This window comes from Mus caroli, chromosome 12, assembly GCF_900094665.2.
Source record: "Mus caroli chromosome 12, CAROLI_EIJ_v1.1, whole genome shotgun sequence".
Classification (NCBI taxonomy): Eukaryota; Metazoa; Chordata; class Mammalia; order Rodentia; family Muridae; genus Mus; species Mus caroli.
This window is the reverse complement of record NC_034581.1, coordinates 13703930-13726594: the sequence shown is the minus strand read 5'-3', so window position 1 is coordinate 13726594 and position 22665 is coordinate 13703930. Positions and strand designations below refer to the sequence as shown.

Sequence of the window (22665 nt, the reverse complement as noted above, 5' to 3'; positions counted from 1 at the left end):
TCTATCTATCTGCCTACCTACCTGTCTATTCATCCATCCACCTACCTATCACCTATCTATCTATCTGCCTGCCTACCTATCTACCTACCTACCTACTTACCTACCCATCTGTCTGTCTTATTTTGCTGGGAACCAAAATGAACGTTGGGCTGGGCTAGTAAGAGCTCATTAGTCACACTGAACGCCTATGCAACTTTTTTCCATATTATTTTTTTCTGTCCTAGGGCCGGAACCCAGGGCCTTGCACCTGCTAGGCACGCAGTCCACCTCAATTATGTCCCTCAGCACGACTTCAGCAGCTTTAAATCCCCTCTGTGTGGGTGGGGAGAGATGGGTGTTTCCTGGGCAACCAGGGGCAAGCTGGCACCCACGCAGACTGTAGAGAAGCCTCTCCTCCCTGCAGGTGTGTGTGTTTGTGTGTTGGAAAACATCTGTGAACCTGTTGCGCTGCTTTCCGTGGGTCAACCCGGTCTCTCATGCATGGACTTCGGATACTCCCTGGAGCAGGTGAATCCTTGGAGACAGGGCCGGGCTGCGGTGGAGTGGGAATGGGAGGCAAAAGCTGCAGCTGGGGGACCCTCCTTTTGAGAATCCTGTCTTGTTGCTGCCTCACGGAGGTGGCTCTACTAGCACCCGGCTTTTCTGTTCTGCGGATGGAGATCGGGTCAGGCTCCCAGCTAAATCCACGCGCAGAAGGGATCAGGGCCCCCCTGCATCTACTAGTATCCCCTCTGTACCCTGCCTGCATAGTGTCTTTCCGGAGCTTGAGCTTGGGTCCACAGCAGCGCCACACCAACACGGACATCAAGGGAGGCGGGCAGCCCGTATGCAAATATCAGAGGGGCCCAGGGTTGCCCCTCCCGCTGGGATAAAAGGCGGGGCGGGGCGCGCACCGGACCATAGAAGCCGCTGCCTCCCGGGAGCCGGCCGTGCGCTCCCGCGGAGCCTCCCGCACGGTGTCCCCGCGTGTCTTCTACAGCTCAGTCTACCGTCGCTCCTGGTAAGGACTCAAGAAGCCTAGCTGCGACAAGGATCAGGGATGGGGAGCGAGCTGTCGAGGCCGCAACGAGCAAGGGGCGAACACGCATTCCCTCGGTCGAATCCGTACTTCCGTGGGTCCTTGTGGTCCGGGTGTGCACTTTCTCAATGGGAACATGGGAAACCGGCGCCCACACCGCACTCTCCCTGGCTTGGCAGGTGGCAGCTCCCCAGTAGCTGCTCACTGGCCAGTTTGTCCCCAGGCGATATTCACTCAGGTCGGAAAGAACAGCATTTGGTTTGTGCAAGGTTAGCAGGGACAGGGATAGGCAGGGTCTCAGGTCCCTATGAGATGGTGAGATGGGAGGAGAGAAGAAAAGGACTCAGTGGGGGTACCCGTTATCCCGCGGCGATTCTCCAGTTTTCTGCAGATGTCTCAGGATGGGATGTACTAGGGAGACGACAGGCACAGAGGGGAAAGGTGCAGGTGTGCACATATTTGAATGTGCAGAAGACTCTAGCAGCCCTTTGAGACACTTCTTTGAAGTTTGTTTCTAAAGCTAATTCCTGGCTTAAGATTGGCTTGTTGTACTTTATGGCATCCAGGAAGACGTGGATGACGGTGGGAGACGAGGGATTTTCCACAGTATAACATCAGATCAAGCTGAGATCTGGTCTTGACCTGATGTTATACTGTGGAAAATCCCTCGTCTCCCACCATCATCCACGTCTTCCTGGATGCCATAAAGTACAACAAGCCAAGATGAGAAAATATCCTCCAGAAGCCTTCTATGCTTAGCTTTCTGTCTGCCCATCTTAGAGCTGCTGGACACTGAAGCTGGGGAGTGCAAGGAACCAGTGTGGGCCAATCAAAGCCCCCTAGGGAGGGTAGGTGAGAGGTTTCCCTATGGCGGGGGCTTCCCTGGGGCACAGACATATTGCTTGGTGGCAAATGTGTGTCCTTAAATGTCCTTAAAGCTGCTGAAAATGAACTAGAAGGTCAAGGAAGCCAGGCGTGACAAATGGAAAGAGTGGCAGGGCCCAGAGAGGATTAGTTCTGAGGTAAGGAAAAGTGAAGTAGACACCAGACACATCTCTGCTCCTGTTTCTGTTTGTGTGCATTAGTCTTGGTACCTGTCGGTAACTAGATAACCGGAAGACTTGCAAACATGTCTGAGTTTTGGCTTATTTCGGCCCCTGGCGATAAGGAAAATTTACAGGCTCTGGAAAGGATGAACAACGTAACTTCAAAGTCTAACTTGTCCCACAACACCAAGTTTGCCATCCCAGACTTCAAGGTAAGATATCCCAAGAGGAGGGAGGAGGCTATGGATTGGAGGAGGGCAGGGATTTCTGAGCTTGAGGTGGCTTCTCAGAAGTCAGGGATAAGGACTTAACACAAATGTAGAACAGTGACGAAAAATAAGCCTGAGCTAGAAGATGACAGAGGTGTCAGTGGGACTTTATGCCATACCCCCAGGTTAACTGTGGCCCTTCTAGACCTGAAGCCATAGATAAGCATGGACAGGACAGGCCACATGGATGGAATGTAGGTGGGAAGTGGAAGGGCACTGTGTATGCACACTCTGATCCTTCGGAGTGGTCCTCAGGGTCTGCTGCATCTAAACAGACCCACTGCATAGCTGAATGTGTACTGTAGGAGCTTTGATGCTTTTCTTGGCCTAGAGGTAGGTAGTCCAGGAAGTCTAGGTCTTTCTGATTCTGTTGTGGGGGTCAGACACAGTGGGAGTTTCAAGATCTGAGAGGGCTCTTGTAGACAGGGAAGCTCAGATGAAATAAATGTTAAAGATGAGGAAATAGGAACCATCTTTTAAAAAAATATATTATTTTGTTTGTATCAGTTTTTGCTTGCATGGATGTATGTTTGTGTACCATGTGTGTGCCTGGTGCCTGTGGGCATTAGCAATCTTAGAACTAGAGCTACAAACAGTTGTGAGCTGCCATGTGGGTGCTGGGAGTGGAACCTGGGTCCTCTGGAAGAGCGGTCTGTGCTCTTAACTACTGAGCCATCCTCAGGAATGATCTTTTTTTAAAAAGACTCGGCCAGGCCAGGCCAGGCCTCGAGGCTCACAGCCACAAACCCTGCACTCGGGAGGCAGACGAGAGGGTTGCTATCAATTCCAGGCCAGCCTGCTCTACAAAAGGAGTTCCAGGACTGAATTGTGAGACCCTATTTCAGAGAGAAGGGTTAGGGGAGAGCGAGGGAGGAAGCTTGGGCTACAATCAGTTGAGGACCTGAGTTCAAGCCTCAGCACCCAGGTAAAAAGCTGGATGTGACCTACCTGTAACCCTGCTCTGAGGAGGCAGACATGTACTTCCCATCTCTCTGAAGGTCTTTGGACATTTCATTTAGTTTTATACTAAGAAACAGACCTTAAATAATCCAAAAAGGGCCTCTATAAATTGGACTGAGGTCAGGTCACCAACATGATAGTCCCTCTTATGAGAGAGATGTGTCAGCTTACTCTGTTGTCATTCTGTCCCATAGGTTTATGTAGTAAACTGCTCTATGTACAACTGCAAGAAGCTAAGTTTGCATCCCTAGCATCCGTATCAGGTTCACTGGTGTGCACCTTTAATCGAAGCATGGGGAAGACAGAGGCAGAGGTCCATGGTCAGCTGATCTAGCTGACCTGAGGAGCTCCATGGTCCAGTGGGAGACTCTGTACCAAAAAACAAGATAGAAAGAAAGGGAGGAAGGCACCGTATGTTGACCTCTGACCTCCACAGGTATAAGTGTCTGCACATACATGCATACACACATACTGACATGTAATAAAATAAAAATATATAGCTCTCAGTCTATATGTTTCCCCAAAGTGTTTTTCCACTTTTTAGTCTGGTCGTTGGCTAAAAAGAGCCAGCTCAATGTGAAGTGAGAGTCCCTTGTGCAGTCGTCTCAAGAACGCCTTACACTCATTGGCCGGAAAGTACATGAGCATAACTCCTTTATGGATTTTTTCTAGGTGGGGACTTTGGATTCCCTTGTTGGCCTCTCTGATGAGTTGGGGAAACTCGATACCTTTGCAGAAAGGTAAACTATTTCTTATTTACTACACACAAGTAAGAATTTGACATTGTTGTCAGAGGACACAGTGTTCTTGCTTTGGCCAAACCAAAGTATGACTTGTCTAAACCTGGTCTCAGAAGCCAGAAGAAAGAACCCATGGGGTCACTTGGGCATGTTGTGTCAATAGTGCTGGGTCCTCTGGGTCCCTTGTGGCTTTGAGTTTTGGAGACCACTTCTTTCCTTCCTTTCTTCCCTCCCTCCCCCTTCCTTCCCTCCCTCTCCCCTTCCCTCCCTTCCTTTCTTTCTTTTCTCCCTTCCTTTTGTTCTGAGTCTCTGTACTGTAAGTTGCCTAGGTTGGTCTTCAACTGTTAGCAGCCCTGGCTACCTTTAAACTTCTTCAGCATGCTAAGTGCTAGCCAAGGCAACATGTCTGCCTACAGTTTTTGTTTTGTTTTATTTTGTTTTGTTTGTTTTTAGTTTTTTTTGGTAATGTGTACACATAAGAAAAAATTCCAAAACAAGACAACAGAGTGAAATTAAGTTTTCTTTGGGTCTGTTTGCTTCCTCCATGTTCCCTCATCTCCTCATTATCTCTCTTGAAGCTTTGTTATCATAACTTACTAGATGAGGCTTCCAGAGGTAGCTTATGAAAGTACAAGTCAATATATATATATAGTCTTCTGGGTACAATGACACATGCCCGAAGCCCAGCACTCAGGAGTCTGAGGTCAGAGGATTACTTGAGTCCATGAGTTCAAAACCAGCTATGTCAACATAGCAAAAATTTTTTTCATTTTCTTTTTTCCTTTATTTTTTTCTTTCTTGATTTGGTTTTATGTTGTTGTTTGTTTTTTGTTTGTTTGTTTGTTTTACTTAGTTTAAGATAGTGTTTCTCTGTATAGTCTTGGCTGTCCTGGAACTCACTTTGTAGAGTCCTGGGATTGAAGGCCTGCACAATCACTGGTCTGGCCTTCTTTTCTTGTTTTGTTTGTGTGTTTGTTTTTGTTTTTTGAGACAAGATTTCTCTGTGCAACAGCCCTGGCTGTCCTGAAACTCTTGTTGTAGATCTAGCTGGCCTTGAACTCACAGAGATCTGCCTGCCTCCCTCCCTAGTGATGGGATTAAAGGCATGTGCCACTACACTCAGCCCAAAATAGCAAGAGTTCAATAACAAAGTATGCTGGATGTGATGGCACTTGCCTAAAATCTCAACACGTGAGGCAGAAGCAAGAGGGTCCATAACTCAAGGTCATCTGCTTTGCATAGCAAGGTCAGCCTGGGATGCTTGAGACCATCGCAAGAGACTGTACAAAAAAACTGGATAGCCTGAGAATAATCTTATGTAAATGATAGCATATACTATGTATCTTGCTTTTTCTTTCCTTTTGCTTAATAATATACCTCAATGAAAGTTTCATGTTAGCTCATGGCTGGCTGCCTGATTGATTGTTTGTTTGTTTCTGGATGTGTTACTGTGAGCAGCTGTACTCCAACTTGCTTGTCTCTTTATTGCTGGACACTTACATCTTCTAGTCTTTGGCCCTTTGCCAACAGTGCCTGTCTTCTTGGTGTACATTTAAAGAGATGAAAATAGAGATATGAGTTCAGAGTCTATGCACATACAATTGTAGGTATGCCCCTGTTACCCCTAGAAGAACTGTCGATCCCACTTATACTCTCATCAAAATGTGTGAAGATCATGCCAAAGAATTGTGCTTTCTGCCGGGCAGTGGTGGCACACGCCTTTAATCTCAGTGCTGTCAGGAGGCTCTCTGAGTTCCCAGCCTGGTCTATAGAGCAAGTTCCAGGATAACCAGGGCTACACTGTCTCAAAAAAACAAACAAGAAAATTGGGTTTTCTGAACCTTGATTAGTCTTTTTGCCCTTTGTGGAAGGTTGGTTTCATATAGGTAGAGGCAGCCCTCACCACTGTAGTCTGCAAAGCCAGGAGACCACATGAGCCATGAAGACAGCTGAGATATCTGTGGCCACTGCTCTGCCACCGTGGCTGAGAGAATGGGACAGGTGAAATGCCAGTCTTCAACCTGTGAAAGCATGTCAGTCATCCAGGAAAAAGGAGCAGAGTCCCCTGTGTCAACTTCCTTTAGAGGCTGCTTCGACCACACTCAAACCTGACCAGCCTCAGATAACCCATGTCTAGCTGGAAGGCTAGGTCCTAGTCAGTCAAAACAGGTGATCTGCACAGAAGCAAAGAACCTGAGAGCAGCCCCCTGCAGTAGACTGCCTCGGGCTTTCAGTTTTCTGTCTCTGTGCAGGCTGTAGTGTGTGCTGCCATGTACAGCTGCCTTAGGAGGCGCGGGCTGTTTCCCGATGGCCTGCACAAATGGCAGCTGCTCAGCAGTTCCTTTTTCTAGACCATGAGATCTTTAGCTGCCCCTCGGAACACACCTTAGTGCCTCCCTCCCTCCCTCCTGAAGTCCAGACAGTGCTAAAGCTGTGCTGCAGGATGATTCTGGATCTCGGGTTACTTTTTTGTTTGCATGCTATTTCCCACTAATAGGCATTCATATTTTGTCCTCTGCCTTTTGATTATGCAAGTCTCCCCTAATGGTAGTGCAGCATGTGCTTTAGAAACACTCACGTGTGAGCAGGATGAGGGTTGTCACTGGGAAACACAGATGCCATAAAACTATCTTTAAAAGCAGGCGTAAGGTGTAGTCAGAATGAAAGTTTATATGCACCATGCATTGTTTTCAGTTTCCGTGTGTGTGTGTGTGTGTGTGTGTGTGTGTGTGTTCCCAGGCACTTTCCTGCAGGGAAGGAGGACAGTTGTGTGCTGTGAGCACCCCCAAGTACAGTCTCAACCAAGGCTGTATTTAGGAGTCTGTACTAGAGCTTAGGGCAGAAAGAATGGCCTCATAAGTCCTTCAGTCCTTTGGAATGGCCTCCCTAATTCTTTGAATGGTACTCAAGTGTTACTAGATAAATAAATGCTTGCGGGGCCTGTAAGCCATGCAGCAGGAACCTGTCAGCACTGCCTCTGCCCAGGGGAACAGAGAAGGGACAGTTTTCAAGGTGTATTGTTTCCATATCCTTTTATTATTTATTTACTTGGGCACAAGAGTGTTTTTCCATGTAGCTGCAAGGCTTGCGCTTATGAGAGCATTCGGCTTTTAGAAAAGTTTATTCCTTCATGATGCCCATGTTAGTTTACTCTGTAAATCATTTAAAAAATTAATTTAAGAAATCCAATGATTTTACCTTTAAAAGGCCTCCCCTCTCCTTCTAAAGAGTTGAGTCCTTCACAGCCCCTCGGCCTGTTCTGTGGTGCTGTTGATACACTGCATTTCACAGGCATGTGGCCACTCAGCTGTGCATCATGGGCTCCTCTGACATGTTGTTGCCTGCCACTTGCCCTTGGGTGCGTCACCTGTCATGTGGAGTAACTGGTGGCTTTTCTTTTCCCGAGTGATTCCATGAAGCTGTCTCAGAGTTGACTGATGAAAGATTCCATACTTGAGGGTGGACGTCTGTGCAGCAATGCCAGAGAGTTCTCATGAGGACACTGAACCTAACGGGTGTGGGCAGATTCCTAAAGAGTTCTCTAGGCTCCCTTCTCTGCTGGTGTGACCTGTGACTTCTAACATTGCATATAATCTTGTTCCCTCTTGCTTTATTTGGGTGCTTTTATTTTCTTTTCCCAAGAAAGCACACTGAATGCTTGTTTAGTTTAAATTTTTTATTACATTTTTGTTTGTTTGTTGTGTGTGCACAAATGGGTCAAAGGACAACTTATGGGAGCCATTTTCTTTCTTTCCACCATGTGGGCCCCAGGGATGGAACTTAGTTTGCCTGGATTAACCACTGAGCCATCACACCAGACTTTGTTCATTTTGTTCTTTTTTGAAATGCCAAAAGCAATGAAATTTGCCTCTGTATATTATCTGCTTTCAATTGTAATGTGCTGTGTTGTCTTTTTTTTTCCTTCCTTCAGATTTCTAAGATGGGTTTCTCTGTGTAGCCCTGGCTGTCCTGGGACTCTCTCTATAGACCAGGCTGGCCTACCCCTGCCTCTTGAGTGCTGGGATTAATTGTGTGGACCACCATTCCTGGCAATGCTGTCTTATTTTTAATTTAGGTATTCTACAGTTTTTAATCCTTATATTTTTGGAAGGTTTATTTTTAAAAATTGTTATTTCTGCTTTCTTTTCTTTTTTTAATTCTATGGCTGTGTTGTTAAAGAATGAATCAGGAGCCAGATCATCTACCTTTGAGATTCTGAAATTTTCTTCATTACCTGACCCACTGCTGACTCTTTTTTAAAGATTTTTACGTGTGTGTGTGTGTGTACGTACATGTGTGCTCAATGACTGTGTATGCCAGAAGAGGACATCAGATTCCCGGGAGCTGGAGTTACAGGCAGTTGTAAGCCGCCTGACAGGGGTTCTGGGGAACACACTTGAGTCTTCTGTGAGAGAAGCAAGCCTTTTTAACTGCTGAGCCATCCTCCATCCTCTATTTTTGCTTTATAAGACAGAGCCTCCCTTATAATGTAGCCCAGATTAGCTTTGAACTCTCCTAGTCTTACTCTTTCAACCCCACCGAGTACTACTAGGATTATATAGGTTTGTACCACTAAGCATTCCCTCCCTCCCTCCCTCACTTTTTCCTTCCTTCCTTCCTTCCTTCCTTCCTTCCTTCCTTCCTTCCTTCCTTCCTTCCTTTCTCTCATGGTCATAGAATACATATTCCATTCTATTATAATTAACACATTGAATTTGTTAACCATCTTTGTGCTTTTAGGGTTTGCCTTCATCATTAATGTAATTCTGTGTAGTTTTTTTAAAGATTTTATTTATTTATTATATGTAAAGTACACTGTAGCTGACTTCAGACACTCCAGAAAAGGGTGTCAGATCTCGTTATGGATGGTTGTAAGCCACCATATGGTTACTGGGATTTGAACTCATGACCTTCGGAAGAGCAGTCAGTGCTCTTACCCGTTGAGCCATCTCACTAGCCCAATTCTGTATTTTTGATTACCCTAAAATTATACCCTCAGATTGCAATTATAGGTTCTCCTTGGGTTTGATTCCCAGTAGCATGCTCACACACACACTCACACACCCACCACCCACCCCCCACACACATGGAATATTTAAGCTGTTTGTACACATTGCTAAACTGTTCCTGTAGTGTGGCAAGAGGCCCTTTCCTCACCCCATCAGCTAAGTGTCCTTGAGAGAAGGCGCGTTTACCTGGCAGAAGGAGGAGGCTGTGTGATTGTTTTTGTGCGTATTCTTGGACTCCTAGCCAGACTAAACACTTTCAAGTGCCTATTAGCCACCTGTAGTTCCGCTCTCTTACTTTACCTGTTCCCTGTGTTTGTTCATGCAGCCCCTGGGCACCTCCCCAGGGTGCCCTTCACTTTGTGTGTCCTGGAGCCCAGCTCTAGGGGAACAGGACCCTGCGTCAGGGCACAATGGTCATGCTGGTTGGTGTTCAAAATATAAATGTCTATGTAATGACCCTTTACTTTCTCGATGCTTAGGGGGTGCTAAACTCATCTTAAAAGGCCTTGGGACCTTAGAACATTTCTTGACAGTCTTCTGGGAGCTGAGTTCAGATCTAGCAGCCTTCCTTACCTGTGTCTCCTCTGGGGAGCAAGCAAACAATAGCTTAGGGTGCTTTGGCTTTCTGTTGTCTTTAGTTTTTTGAGACAAGGGTTTCATGTAGCCCAGGTTGTCATTGAACTTGTTATACAGCCGAAGATGACCTTAAACTCTTGATCTTCCTTCCTCCACCTCTGGCGAGCCTACTCTGCTGCTGGGCCATAGTGTCCAAGTTCTAGAATGCCAAAAACAAAACAAAACCAAAACCAAAAACTGTTTTGCATGGCAAAGGGAATTTTGTTGAGTGGCTCTACAGTGTAGGGGATTGGGGGTGGGGTCTCTGAAAAGACTTTTTTTGTGTGTGTGAACTGGAATTGAACTTGCAGCTTCATGCTTGCTTACCAGGCAAACACTGAAGTCTGTCCACAGACTTTTTCTTCCTCCCTTAACCCCCCATTGCTCCCAAACAAAATCTCACAAAGTTGTCCAGGCTTCCTGCCCTTCAACTCACTCTGCAGTCCAGGCAGACCTTGAATTTTCCATCCTTTTACTCCAAGCCTCTTGAGTAGCCAGGATCACAGGCATGCCCCTCCAAAGTCAGCTTCTTAAACTTCCAGTGTCTGTGGAAGTTGGTTGGATTTAAAGCAAGGTGAGTCTTCCTGCAGCGGAGAACCTCTAGACACCTCTAGAAGCTTCATTTGACCTTTGTTTTTACATGAAGAAATTCTTTGCTACCTCTTCCTGATGGCTTTGCAATTGACTGCATGCCATTGTCCTTTGGCTGAGGTGGAAGCAGAGTGACATAGAATGGAGTGAGTCACATATCCCACCCTCTTTGGAAGCTTCTAGGATCACTTCTTGGGCCAGGCACTTCTCCTGGATGGTATTTCCCATCTGGACACATTGGAAACAGTGGGACACAGGGTAACTTTGGAGCTTTTGGTTGCCCTGGAGACATGTCAGCACCTGTAGCAGAGGGAGACCTGTCTCTGTGATAGACACATGGAGCTTAGGACAGGGGGTGCGACTTGGGGTCAGTTTTCCTGATTCTCTGCCTCAGTTTTCTCAGCTCTCAGACTTTGTCTTGTTCAGTGAGGATTCAGGTGATGCTCTGAGGAGTCCCTTTGGCAGACCAAAGAAGGCTCCCAAGGTGGAACTTGTTCTTTGTGCTTCAAGCCCTGAGAAGCTTCGGGTCCTATAACCTGTTTTCTCTTCTCCAGGCATCTGGGTAATGCAGACCAACTCTATCCTGCTTTGCTGAAATTCTCCAAAATGAGTGAGGGAGTCAGAGAGGATCTCTCTCTCTCTGTCTCTCTGTCTGTCTCTCTCTCTCTCTGTGTGTGTGTGTGTGTGTGTGTGTGTGTGTGTGTGTGCAACATCAGGTGGTGAAGGGCTACAGGATACAGACATTTTTTCTTTTGAGTCAGAGCTTTTCACTGGGACCTGGGTCTGTCTCACGGAGTCACTTATGCTGGTTGGCCAGGAAGTCTGAGGACCCTGTCTACCTCTGCTTCCCCAGCACTGATTATAAGCATGCACTGTCACACGGGTTTATTTTATGTTTAGCATGAATTCTGGGGAATCTCTGAGGCAAGCACCTGACCAGTTGAGCCCTGTCAGGAGTTCCAAAGCCTGGCCTTTGCAATTCAGATTTGCCCTCAGGAGCTTGGCATCTGCCAAGCTGAGAGCTGAGAGATGCAGCAGGCTAACACTTCCTAACTGAAGGCTGGAGGACTGGGCTGCAGCTTCTGGGGAAGGCGGGGTTCCAGATGACAGCTTGTCTGGCAGAGCTGCTCAGACACTGGGACTTTGCTGTAAAATATGCACAGAGAGATCCCTTGGGGCCACTGTGTCTTAAGGCCACTTAGGAAGAATCTGCTCTGTGCTTGGGTCTTGGGAACTGTGACTCAGGTGACTGAGGAGGAGTGAGCCTTCCCTTTCAGATCCATCCAGTTCCGCAGCCTCTGCCCTCCTACCTACTGACAGACCTGGGAGGGCCCCCGGGGTCTCTGCGCAGCAGGAATTTCCTAGCTTGTAGTTACAGAAGCTAGGGATCTGTGATTTCTCTCACCGGGGGGGCTCATCTGTGCTGCAGTTCCATGCTTGAACCCCAGGGAAGCTTCTTTGGGGGCCATGATTGTGTGTGTGTGTGTGTGTGTGTGTGTGTATGTGTGTGTGTATACTCTTATTGGTAGAATTATCATTCAACAATTAAACAAATATTCTGTTACAAATCAGTAAATGTGTATGATACAGTTCAAATGAGAATATTAAAATAAACTAGAGTGGTGGCAAACACCCTTAATCCTAGCACTGGAGAGGCAGGTGGATTTCTGAGTTTGAGGCCAGCCTGGTCTACAGAGTGAGTTCCAGGACAACCAGGGTTGCACAGAGAAACCCTGTCTCAAAAAACAAAACAATAATTAAACCAGGTCTGGGGAGATGGATCAGTAGTTAAGAGTACTTCCTGCTCTTCCAGAGAACCCGAGTTCAATTTCCAGAACCCACATAGGTAGCTCACAACTACAACTCTGTATTTTCCACTTTAGGGGATCTGACCTTCCCTTCTAGATTCTGTGGGCATCTTCACTCACAGGCATATATACCCATACAAATACTTGAATAAAGATCAAATAAATATTGAAATGAAAATTATAGAAAACTGCATTACACATGGCTTTAAAATCTGTCTTATGATATGAAAACAGTCAACCTTTCCTTTTCCTTTTCAATAGATTTGTACCTTTTTAAAAAATGTTTGCAGCTTTGTATGTATGTGTGTGTGTGTTTGTGGGTGCATGTGTGGGGGCAGGATCCCGTGTCTATGTGCCTGTGCATGTGGAGGCTACAGGCCCACCTCCCCCAGTGCTGTCCATTATTTTGGTTTTTCTTTTGCTCACACAGGCTGGGTAAGTGGTTCAACCTGTAGTCACACTTCAAGGGGTGGCACAGAACTGGAGGACCTTGGCTTACTGGTCAACCAGTCTTGCTGAATAGTTAAGCTCCAAGGTTAATGAGAAGCACTGTCTTAAAAAGTAAGATGTAGAGTGATTGAGGAAGATACCCAAGGTTGACCTCTGTCCTTTACACATGTGGCCAGATGTTCACATATGCCTGCTCACAAACATGCACCCTCATGTACATATGTGTGCACACACACAGGCATACACCCATGTACAACATTTACACGTATACACATACACATGCCAGCTCACATGCATGCACATGCACACACACATACATGCACACACACACACACATAAAAAAGAGAGAGGGGTTATATACAGTGAAATATGTACATGTTCAGTAAACAGATTGGTGAGTTTTCACAAATATGTCTATTCATGTGACCAAGTAATATCATTACATGTTTTTTGCAGTTGATTTTCAGTAAAAATATGATCTGTGGGCTAGCACTCATTACATTTTTTAAAAAAAATTAATTACATTTTATAGTGTGTGTGTGTAGAATTCACCAGAATTAAGTTTCCAAAACATGGAGGCTCATATAAATCAGTGAAGGAAGCAAGAGAGGAAAACAAAACAAGAGCTTGGGATGGATTTGAACTTGTGATTCACAGAGGAAAGCAGTCTTCTGTATTCAGCAGACCTGAGAGAGGGACATGCAGCCTCCCTGATGATCCCAAATATGCAAATCAGGATGACAGTGTGGAGTAGGTTTCCAGTGTCAGATGGGCAGGGACTAAAAGGATTTATAAGGATTCATTAGGCTGGTGTTGGTGAGGGTTAGGGCACAGGCAGGCTTCTGTGTCGCTAGGGGAATGAACACTAGCTTGCTGTATTTAGAGGTGACTTTGGCTTTACTTGCCATTATAAATGACCTTTATTTTAATCCCAGTAGTTTCTGTCTTGTAGAACCCCATTTCTCTCTGTCTGTCTGTCTGTCTGTCTGTCTGTCTCTCTCTCTTTCTCTCTCTCGCACATGCCACACACACACACACACGCACATACGCACATACGCACACGCACACCTGTACAAAGGGTAAAATGTATGGATCACTGCAACATCAATTCAAACAAGAAGCAACCTAGTGCTATGGAATGCTGCCGTGGCCGGGCAGGGCGATGGGATTCTACACTGTAGATGCAGAAGCTGCTCGCTTCTGACACGAAAGGGATATATACACACGTAGTGAAAAGGGTGAAAAGGAAATCTGAAAATGGCACGAGACCCTTACATTCCTTTTGCTGAGAAAAACAATGTTCTGGTTAGGTGACATGGTAATTCTCTGGGGACTGCAGTTTCTGATCACAGCAAGTTGCTTTTGTTCTGTGGAACAAGAGACTTTTCTAGCCATTGAGCTTCATCGGAGCATGTTATTCTGAGATGTTCCAGAACCCAGGTACGTGCCAAGGGACCACATTTGCTGCAGCGGTACACTTCAAAGGGGCTTGGATGGAGACCAGTAGAAAATCACGGCCGGGTGAGAGGCTGTGATGTGCTGGTTTTGTTTATTCATCCAACAGACATTGCTGAGCAACTGCTGAGCCAGGTGATATGATATGGTAGCCATCAGAGTCTTACCGCCTTCATGTAAATAGGTCATTACTGAATAGGCTGCAGTGGTCACAATAATAGGATCAACTTGCATGTGTTGCTATGGTGATTTGTAAAAAAGAAAAGGAACTTTCAGTAGCACTGAAACTGAAGTTCTGTGGCAACAGGGGCTTTGCTTAGTCAGCACCTACAGAGTGCTAGGTGCATAGTAGCTGATTAGTTAGTATATATATAAAATCTCTTACTGAATTGGAGTCCCAGCAGATGACAGGTGGCACACCCATTTTAGGGTAACTGGAGGAGGTCTCCTTCTTCTTCTTCTTCTTCTTCTTCTTCTTCTTCTTCTTCTTCTTCTTCTTCTTCTTCTTCTTCTTCTTCTTCTTTTTTTCGAGACAGGGTTTCTCTGTGTAGCCCTGGCTGACCTGGAACTCACCTTGTAGACCAGGCTGGCCTCGAACTCAGAAATCTGCTTGCCTCTGCCTCCCAAGTGGCTGGGATTAAAGGTGTGCACCACCACGTCCGGCTTGGAGGAGGTCTTCTTGTGACAAAGAGGCCCAGGGTTATGTGGGACTATAGCGAATCTTACCAAACAATGAAGGGACCTGGGCTGAGACAACCCTGAGGCTGCAAGAGTTGAGAGCTCTGCTGGAGGGAACCAGGCTAGACATTAGGTCTCCCTTTGATCTGATGAACCCACTTGGAAGCCAGAGGGCAGAGAACCCAGACCAGTCAGCCAGGTGCCCAGAGCACATCTCTAGGTCTCTCATGGCAACACCTGGGACTGCATCCTTTTCTCTGGAAAGAACCTTTGACACTGTTGGTACCACCCCAGTCTAAGGCCCAGAAAACAGCTTAGCTAGGTTCGTGGCCAGTGCTGTCCAAAGTGAGACTGTTAACCTCTAAGTAAAGAGATGCAGGGACACTGGTGGGCGTTGAAATGCAGGGCAGGCCACAGTGTCTACTGTGCAGCATGAGATAGTGGCCAAGAGCCTTGTCTTTGAAGCCACACTTGCAGACTCTTGAGGGGGGAACAAATTGTTTCAGTTTCCTCATCTAAGAGGTGAGATAATACTCAACTTCCCAGAAGCCTTTCAAGGCTAAATCAATGATCACAGGAAAATTGGAAAGTTGACACCTGTTGACATCTATAGATAAGAGTTCATATCAAGAGAAGCATTGAGCACGTGACCCACGTGGGAGGTAGACTCTGGAAGAATGTGTACATGTGTCTCACTATGTAGCCCTGGCTGGCCTGGAACTTGTTATGCAGACTAGGCAGGCCTCAAATTGAGAATTCCCCTGCCTCCGATTCGCAAATGCTGGGATTAAAGGGTACACCACCATGCCTAAGTTTACTTATTTTTGAGACCTGGTCTTATGTATCTCAGGCTGGCCTCAACTTCACTAAGTAGCCAGGGATGACTTTGAACTTTTGATCCTCCTGCCTCCACTCCCATCCAGAGTGCTGGCATTGCATATTCTTTAAGATGCTAGAAATTGAACCAGAGCTTTGTATCTGCTAGGCAAGTCCTTGAGCTATATCTTTAGCCCTGTTCATTTGTTTGCTTGCTTGCTTGTTTATATAGTTTAAGCAGTGCTGAGGATCAAACCCAGGGCCTCACACATGTTAGGCAGGTTCTGTGGTTGTCCATTTTATACTTGTGTCTTCTAGTTTCTGTCAGCTATCAGTTCTATTACTTTGGTGAAGGGAACATACCTACCTTCTTTCCATTTCTTGCTCTCAACAACAGAGTCCTTCAAGGTGTTCTTCTGCCTCAGTTTCTATGGCAGGCCCGAGGGTCCACACTATGAGTGGTCAGTGGGACTTGTGCCTGCCAATAATGGAAGACTTGGAGCTGGGGACATAACTCAGTTGGTAGAGTACAAGGTCCTGAGTTCAATCCCCAGCACCACAAAAACTAGGCATAGGGATATATGACTGCATTCCCAGCACTGGGGAGGTGAGGACAGGAGGATCAGAAGTTCAAGGTCATTTTTAACTACATAGTAACCTTGGGGATATCCTGGGGTATAGGAGACATTGTATCAATTGGAGTATGGTGAGAGAGAAAGAGAGCAAGGGAGAGAGTGAGGGGGAGAGAGAATGAAAGAGAATGTATTGTATCCCCCATCTGTGATCTGTATATGGTTTGAGGTCTTTTAGTATGTTTACTGGAGGCCCACGGTTTGGCTTTTTGATAAAATGACTACCAGATTATAATTTTAAAAAGTATCAAGTAGAAACATTTGCCATTGCCCAGCCAGTGAGCGTCTTACTGTCTAAGTGTCTGTCTTGTGTTTTTCCATCGAACATTATAATACATGCCTTGTTCCACGGTATTTAAAATTCTTTGTAAATCTTATTTTCAATGTCTGCCTAATAATCCCTCTGCTGGATAGACCATCCTCAAACAATTCTCTATTGTTGAACCTCCAGGTTGCTTCCAATTTCTTATTGTCAGCAACTGTGCCGCAAAGAACATATTTTTATTCAGAAAGCTTTTCTCTATTATTTTTCCTGTTTCCTCAAGATGGTTTCCCAGAAGTGGAATGACTGGTTCAAAGGTTCTTAGTGTTTTAAGTCTCTCTTTACAGATTGCTAAATTGCTGCCCCCAGAGGCTCCTTTCTCTGCCAGCAGGATGGGTGGAGTGGGCCTGCCAGCAGCTCCTCACCTCACTGGCTCTTTCTTCTCTCCTCAAAGCCTCATAAAGAGAATGGCGCAGAGTGTGGTGGAGGTCATGGAAGATTCCAAGGGGAAAGCACACGAGACCCTCCTGGCTAACGGAGGTAGGTCCACCACAGTTCTCTTTCTCAGGGGCCATTTCCCTCACCATGGCCACAGAGGAAGCTCTGAACACCCAGCTCTGTTAACCCTTACTGTCCCACATTTCCACCCACTTACCATTTTTATTTTACCCACCGAAGTGCCAAGTAATGCCTCCAGCCAGAGAGCACGGGGCTGCATCTAAACACTTCCCAGTCCAAAATTGTGCTGATAGACACATAATCCGATGCCATCCAGTGTTGTTTTGGCTGTTAAGTGTGCACATGCCATTTGGGCTGTATTTTTCAATGTGTAGCAATAACTTGGAGACTTTGGAGTCCAGTTGTGGTGGTGTACACATATAATCCCACCCCTGGGGAAGTGTAGGCAGGAAGATCAGGCTGTCAGGGTCATCCTGAGATACTTAGTGGGTTCCAGGACAGACCAAGCTATTTAAGACTCTAACTTAGAATGTATATAAAAATAACACACACACACACCAAACCCTGGACACTTTGAAAACTCTAGAATTAAATATTTAGCTATCTGTAGAGGAAATTAACTGTAACTCTCTACATGAAAATGAGAGCATATTTACAATTATATCATTTGGGATAAGTATCACACACATGCACACATGCCCCTGTTAACGTTAAAAGGCTTCTGCATTTACTGGCCTAAGGCAGTAAATGGGAACACTCATTCCCCTCATTCTGGATTCACATGTCTTTGTGGTTAATAACCCCATCTTATATTATGTTTCAGGTCTGAAGGAAAAGATGAAATGTTTAAAGAGTAGGTTGTGTCTTTTTGCTGTGCACGTGCTCAGTGTGCTGCTGCATGCCCTTGGGAGGGCGGGGCCTCAGGCTGGTTGTTGGGTACAGTGATCAGGGCTCAGCAGTTTCTCAAGCAACAACTTTTAGAGCTTGATCACCATACCCAGATGATGCAGCTCAAAGTTGTTTCATTCCTGTCTTCCTTTCCCTCCCGTCCCTCTCTGCCTCTCCTGAGCAACCTGCATGCTACCTGGAAACTGGGCTGCATCGACATCGTGGGGTTCGGGTAAACCTCAGCATCCTTTTGCTTGTTATCTTCCTAGTCTTAAAGTCTGGTACCTCACCCTCTCTAAGGATGTCGGCTTAGTTGCCAGGCCTTGCTCTTGTGGCCTGGATGAGGTTTGTACACATCGTGAGTCTTCTAGAATAGGCTCCTCCTGGTATGACAGAAGGGACTGCTGGCTTTGTATTTTTTTTTCTCGTCTGCTGTAACTGGTAGAATGAAAGAGCAGACAATATTATTTCATTTTACTTTTTGAGACAATGTCACATGGCCAAAGCTGGTCTCAAGTGCACTATGTAGCTCGGGTGATCAGTGTGTTTCCACTCCCCAAGTGCTAGGATTGACAGGTGTGGCCCACTACACCTGGCTTATGGTTCATGTGGTGCTGGAGATGAAACCCTGGTCTTTGTACGTGCCAGCCTACATTGGGCTACATCCTCAGGCTAAGCAAGTCATTTCAGAATGAACAAAAATCCTAAGAACAAAAGACTCTAAGAAGTTCACCAACTGATCCTGTTTCCTAGCAGGTGACCTGAAGGGCCTCAGACTGAGAGGCTGAGGAGGGTTCTTTTCTGCATTAAAATCTCAACAGGTCTTCTGAGTGAGAAAGAAGGAAGAATGAGGATTTAAGCATACGCTCAAATGTTGATCAAAATGCTCACACGGTCCAGGGCCGGGATAGGGATCACCGGCTGTGTTTGCCTAGCAAAGTGCCAGACCCTGAGTTCCACCCTAATAGGGCACTAAACCAAAGAAACCATGGGAAGCAAACAAACGCATACACTTAGCTCTCACCACTCAACTGTTCTGTGTGGGACCTACCCTGTCTGGGTGCACTGTTTCTAAGAGACTGCACACTAAGAAACAGGGAACTTGGTCTTTGTTGCTTGGTTAGCATGTATCATTATCTCTGGGCCTCCTGCAAGGCCTCTGTGTGTTAGTCCCAGTCACGTCCAAAGCTATTTCTGAGCATGCTCTGTGAACCAACACTGCCAAAGGCCTACCAGCACCATGAGGCAGTGCCTGACCATACATCTGAGCATCAGTGCCTCCCAAAAAGTCCAGCTAGGGTCAAGAGACCTTTTAAACTTCACTCAACCCAAAATCTTCCAGAAGCCCTTTCTTCTGCAGGGCACCCTTTCTTTCTGCAGGAAACTGGGGATAGAATTTCCTAGAGTTCTTAGTTGTTCTGCAAGTGGGATTTTAATCCCATGCCATTTGGGGAATTTAGGGGATTGATATCATGAAGGCCTGAAGTGGTCAGACCTGGTCATGCCTTGTTGTCCATCCTGACCTTGGCCGGGCAGCTCTCTGGGGGCTTACTTTTCTCACATGCAATGGACTTAATAACAGTCACATTCTAGAATTTTAGCCTTTACTTTTGTTTGTCTTTGCTACCATCTGAGGGTGGAACATGGTAAGACCTAGACCCATGTGAATCCAGAAGAAGCAGAGCAGACATGCACGTGTCTGGCTTGGACCGCAGAAGACCTGTTGGGCTAGCCAGGAATTGGCCTGCCGCCTGTGTAGTTAGAATTCTGTATGCTGGCAAGGCCTTGGCCCGGTTTTCAGATGAAGTCATTGTTGCTTAAGAGGCAGCCGCCTTTGGGGAGTATGTTTTGAAAGGGAAGGAAGACTGGGATGGCAAAGGCCACTCTGGGACAATATTCCTGCCCAAGGTATAGACAGGAAGGACTTTCAGGTTGTATCTGGAGCAAAGGTTAGTGTCCAGAGCTAGCACTGACGTGGGAGACATGGGAGAGGATCCAGGATAAAGAGAGTATAGCCACCAACCCAGAGGCCCACTGAGCTCCTGCAGATCATTGTCATCCTCCAGAGTGTCCCTGGGAGTTCACAGGTGGTGGGAAAGAGACCCACGGTGCTCGGCATCTGAGGTAGAATGTGAAAGCCACAGAGCCCTTGGACTTGGTGGCAAAGCATAAAGAACAGAGCTTGCTCTGAAGCGTCTCTGCTAAGCAGCCTGTAGGGTGTACATTCCCATGGCTATCTTGGGTGTGATGAGCATGGCTGTCGCTGTCTTGAGCATTCTGTGGAGCACTGGGTTCTGTGGGGCCCTGTGATGGGCTCTGGAGACACTGAGGGAAGGGGTCAGTTAGTACAGCAGATCCAACCTTAGCATTGACTCATTAGAGCAGCTGGCAGACGGGGTAGGCTACTACATGACCTGGGTGGAAGGGTGACATGGCTGGAGGTGACAGCGAGGGTGGGGAGGGTGTGGCCCTAAAAACACATCACTGTGACATCTGTTCTGGCTGCTGGTTCCTCACTTTCAGGAAGGGCTTAAGATCACCAGTGGGAGGTCTTTCTCTTGCCCAATGCTCTCTCACAATTAGCAATGCTATCTCTGGGAGGCTTCCTGTGACCGTGTTTAGTTTTTGGGTCATGGTAAGGACAAAACTTGTCCTAATGCTAAAACCTGGATTAATATCTGTCAGTCTAGTTAGACCACCATCCCCAAATTCCACACAGTGGGAGGCTTCCACAGCACACTCGAACTCTGTGGTCCAGGCTGGCCTAGAACTCACCATGTAGTTCAGGCTAGGCTCACATTCAAAGCAATCCTCCTGCCTTAACCTTCTGAGAGTTGAGATTATGGCCATGCCCCATTATACCTGGCCAGGTGGTTCAGCTTCTAATGAGGACCCTGCCTGGTTATGGGAGGCCACTGTCTTATATCCTCATAGTCTTTCCTTGGCTGCATGTTGGGAGACAGTGAGCATGGGCAGAGCTCTCAGATGTCCCCTCTTCAAGAACATGAATCTCATCAGGTGTTCTACTCCCCAGCATCTTAGAGATTTTCTGTAAATTCTAACACCAGTGCGGTTACTGCATGGTTGCAGTGTGATTACACATAGAGATTCTCTCCACAGCCTCTGCCAAGTCCAACCACTCTGGGAAAAAAAATCAAGAGTGTGGATCTTGTGCAGGGACCAGTGAGGAGATAGCCTTCTTCCCACTGCAGCTTAGCTATACCCTGATGCTGGAGGTGACAGCAAAGGTGGGGAGTTGGACATGATGGGGGGAGGAACCAAGGGCTTTCCTTCGTAATGGACAGGGTGTTGGGTGCACTGTTTCCTTTCTTCCTGCTGTAATGGAGCATTGTATATCTTCCTGTGGGCTAGAGTTTCCCCATGGAGACAATGACATTCCTCAATAGGGCTGAAGAGTAAATGAGATGAGATGATTCATGTATCTGGGCCCAAGGTAAGCCTCAGTCCACATCTCCTTATTGGTCAGCACCAACGTCTTCGTTATTTTAAGGCATTCCTGCCTGTTGAGTACCAGGGCCACTTCCCACTTGAATCTCATTTGGTTTCCATCTTCAAAGTTGGGCTTCCCCCAAACTGAATCCAGCCTCTCTGTCCTATTCCTTCCACTGCTCTATGGTTCCCAGGTAAATTAGTGTCCCTCCCTGCACCTAGCCACCCAGCCTAGGAATGTGGGTATCACTTTACTTAATGGCCCGTGTGTCATTGGCCCTACATCCTGTTGAGTAGGTCCCCTCCTTTCTACCCCCAGAGCTTCTCCGGCCCCTCTCGGTTTTCTCCTCTCCCACACCCCCATTGGCTTCCGTCCACTTCCAGTGTGGACTCTCCCACTGTGTATAGTCCTGCCCTACTTCTCCATGTCAGCTCCAGGAAGGAAGGCACAGAGATGACCTCATACCTCATCTGTCTTCCTGACTAGCTCCTGCCCTCCTCCCCACTCCAGGAGCTTCATCCAGACTCCTAACGTTACCCTCCCAAGTGCCCACCATGGTCATTCTGACCCTTGACCCTTGACCCTATCACAGCTGCACACGGCAGCCTCTGTCAGCTTCTTCAGGGTCCCTGTCCAATTGTAGCCATGGTGGCTTCTCTGGGAACATGATATTGTCTCTCACCATTGCCACCATTGCTTACGTAACTGCCTCTGCACACATATGAGCACTTGGGGGTGCGAGGGAAGGTTGTCTGCCCTGAATTCCCAAGAGCAGGGAGCTAGACTCCACACAAGTTCAGAGGGTGATGGCAGGTTCTCTCCATGTGTTTAAGGACAAGCACACATAGGGAAGGGCTGGCATGTATGGACCCTGTATGGGAATCCCCTCACCCCAGGAAAGGGTGGTATTGTGTACCTGTCATTCCAGTTACTTGGGAGACTGGGGGCAGGAGGATGGCTTGAACCCAGGAGTTCAGGCCAGAGTGGGCCACACAAAGAATTCAGAGAGAGAGAGGAAAGAGAGAGAGAGAGAGAGAGAGAGAGAGAGAGAGAGAGAGAGAGAGAGAGAGAACAAAACAGGAAGGGGAAGGAGAAGTTATAAGGTCCCATAGCTCTCTCTGGATCTGAGAGTATAATAATTAATCCCTTAGGCCAAATGTGGGGGTGCATGCCTTTAATCTCACCATTTAGAAGGCAGAGGCAGGTGGATGCCTGGAAGTTTGATTACAGCCTGGTCTACAGAGTGAGTCCCAGACTAGCTGGCACTGTATAGTGAGACATTGTCTCAAAACAAAACAAACAAGCTGATAAGAGGTGAGTGGTCTGACCACTTTCTCAGGGAGGAACAGTGACTCAGTTTCTCTCTTGCTTGGGGTCTGGGGCTTAAACCAGTGTCCTAGTTCCATTTGTGATAGTAAAGAAAGGGTTTACTTTCCTGACAAAGGTCACAGTGCATCCCTGAAGGAAAGTCAAGGCAGGAACTTGTATCAGCTAGTCATAGCCTCAGGCAAGAATAGA

The 22665-nt window shown here is 46.8% G+C and overlaps 1 protein-coding gene across 4 annotated transcripts in view; it reads left to right on the top strand.

Annotated features, from left to right (window-relative positions):
• Positions 1-396: 396 nt before the first annotated feature.
• The window catches only part of Atp6v1c2 (ATPase H+ transporting V1 subunit C2), a 39874-nt gene continuing 17605 nt past the window's right edge, over positions 397-22665 (top strand). For 2 of the 4 annotated variants that reach the window (XM_029484727.1, XM_021178837.2), the window contains exons 1-5: positions 914-1000; positions 2104-2276; positions 3966-4033; positions 16804-16889; positions 17632-17661. In XM_029484727.1, coding sequence (XP_029340587.1) covers positions 2148-2276; positions 3966-4033; positions 16804-16889; positions 17632-17661 — 313 coding nt within the window. In that variant the 5' untranslated portion in view covers positions 914-1000; positions 2104-2147. Of the gene's footprint in view, positions 508-913; positions 1001-2103; positions 2277-3965; positions 4034-16803; positions 16890-17631; positions 17662-22665 lie in introns of those variants that run through there. The other 2 variants (XM_029484728.1, XM_029484729.1) reach the window with 2 other exon arrangements.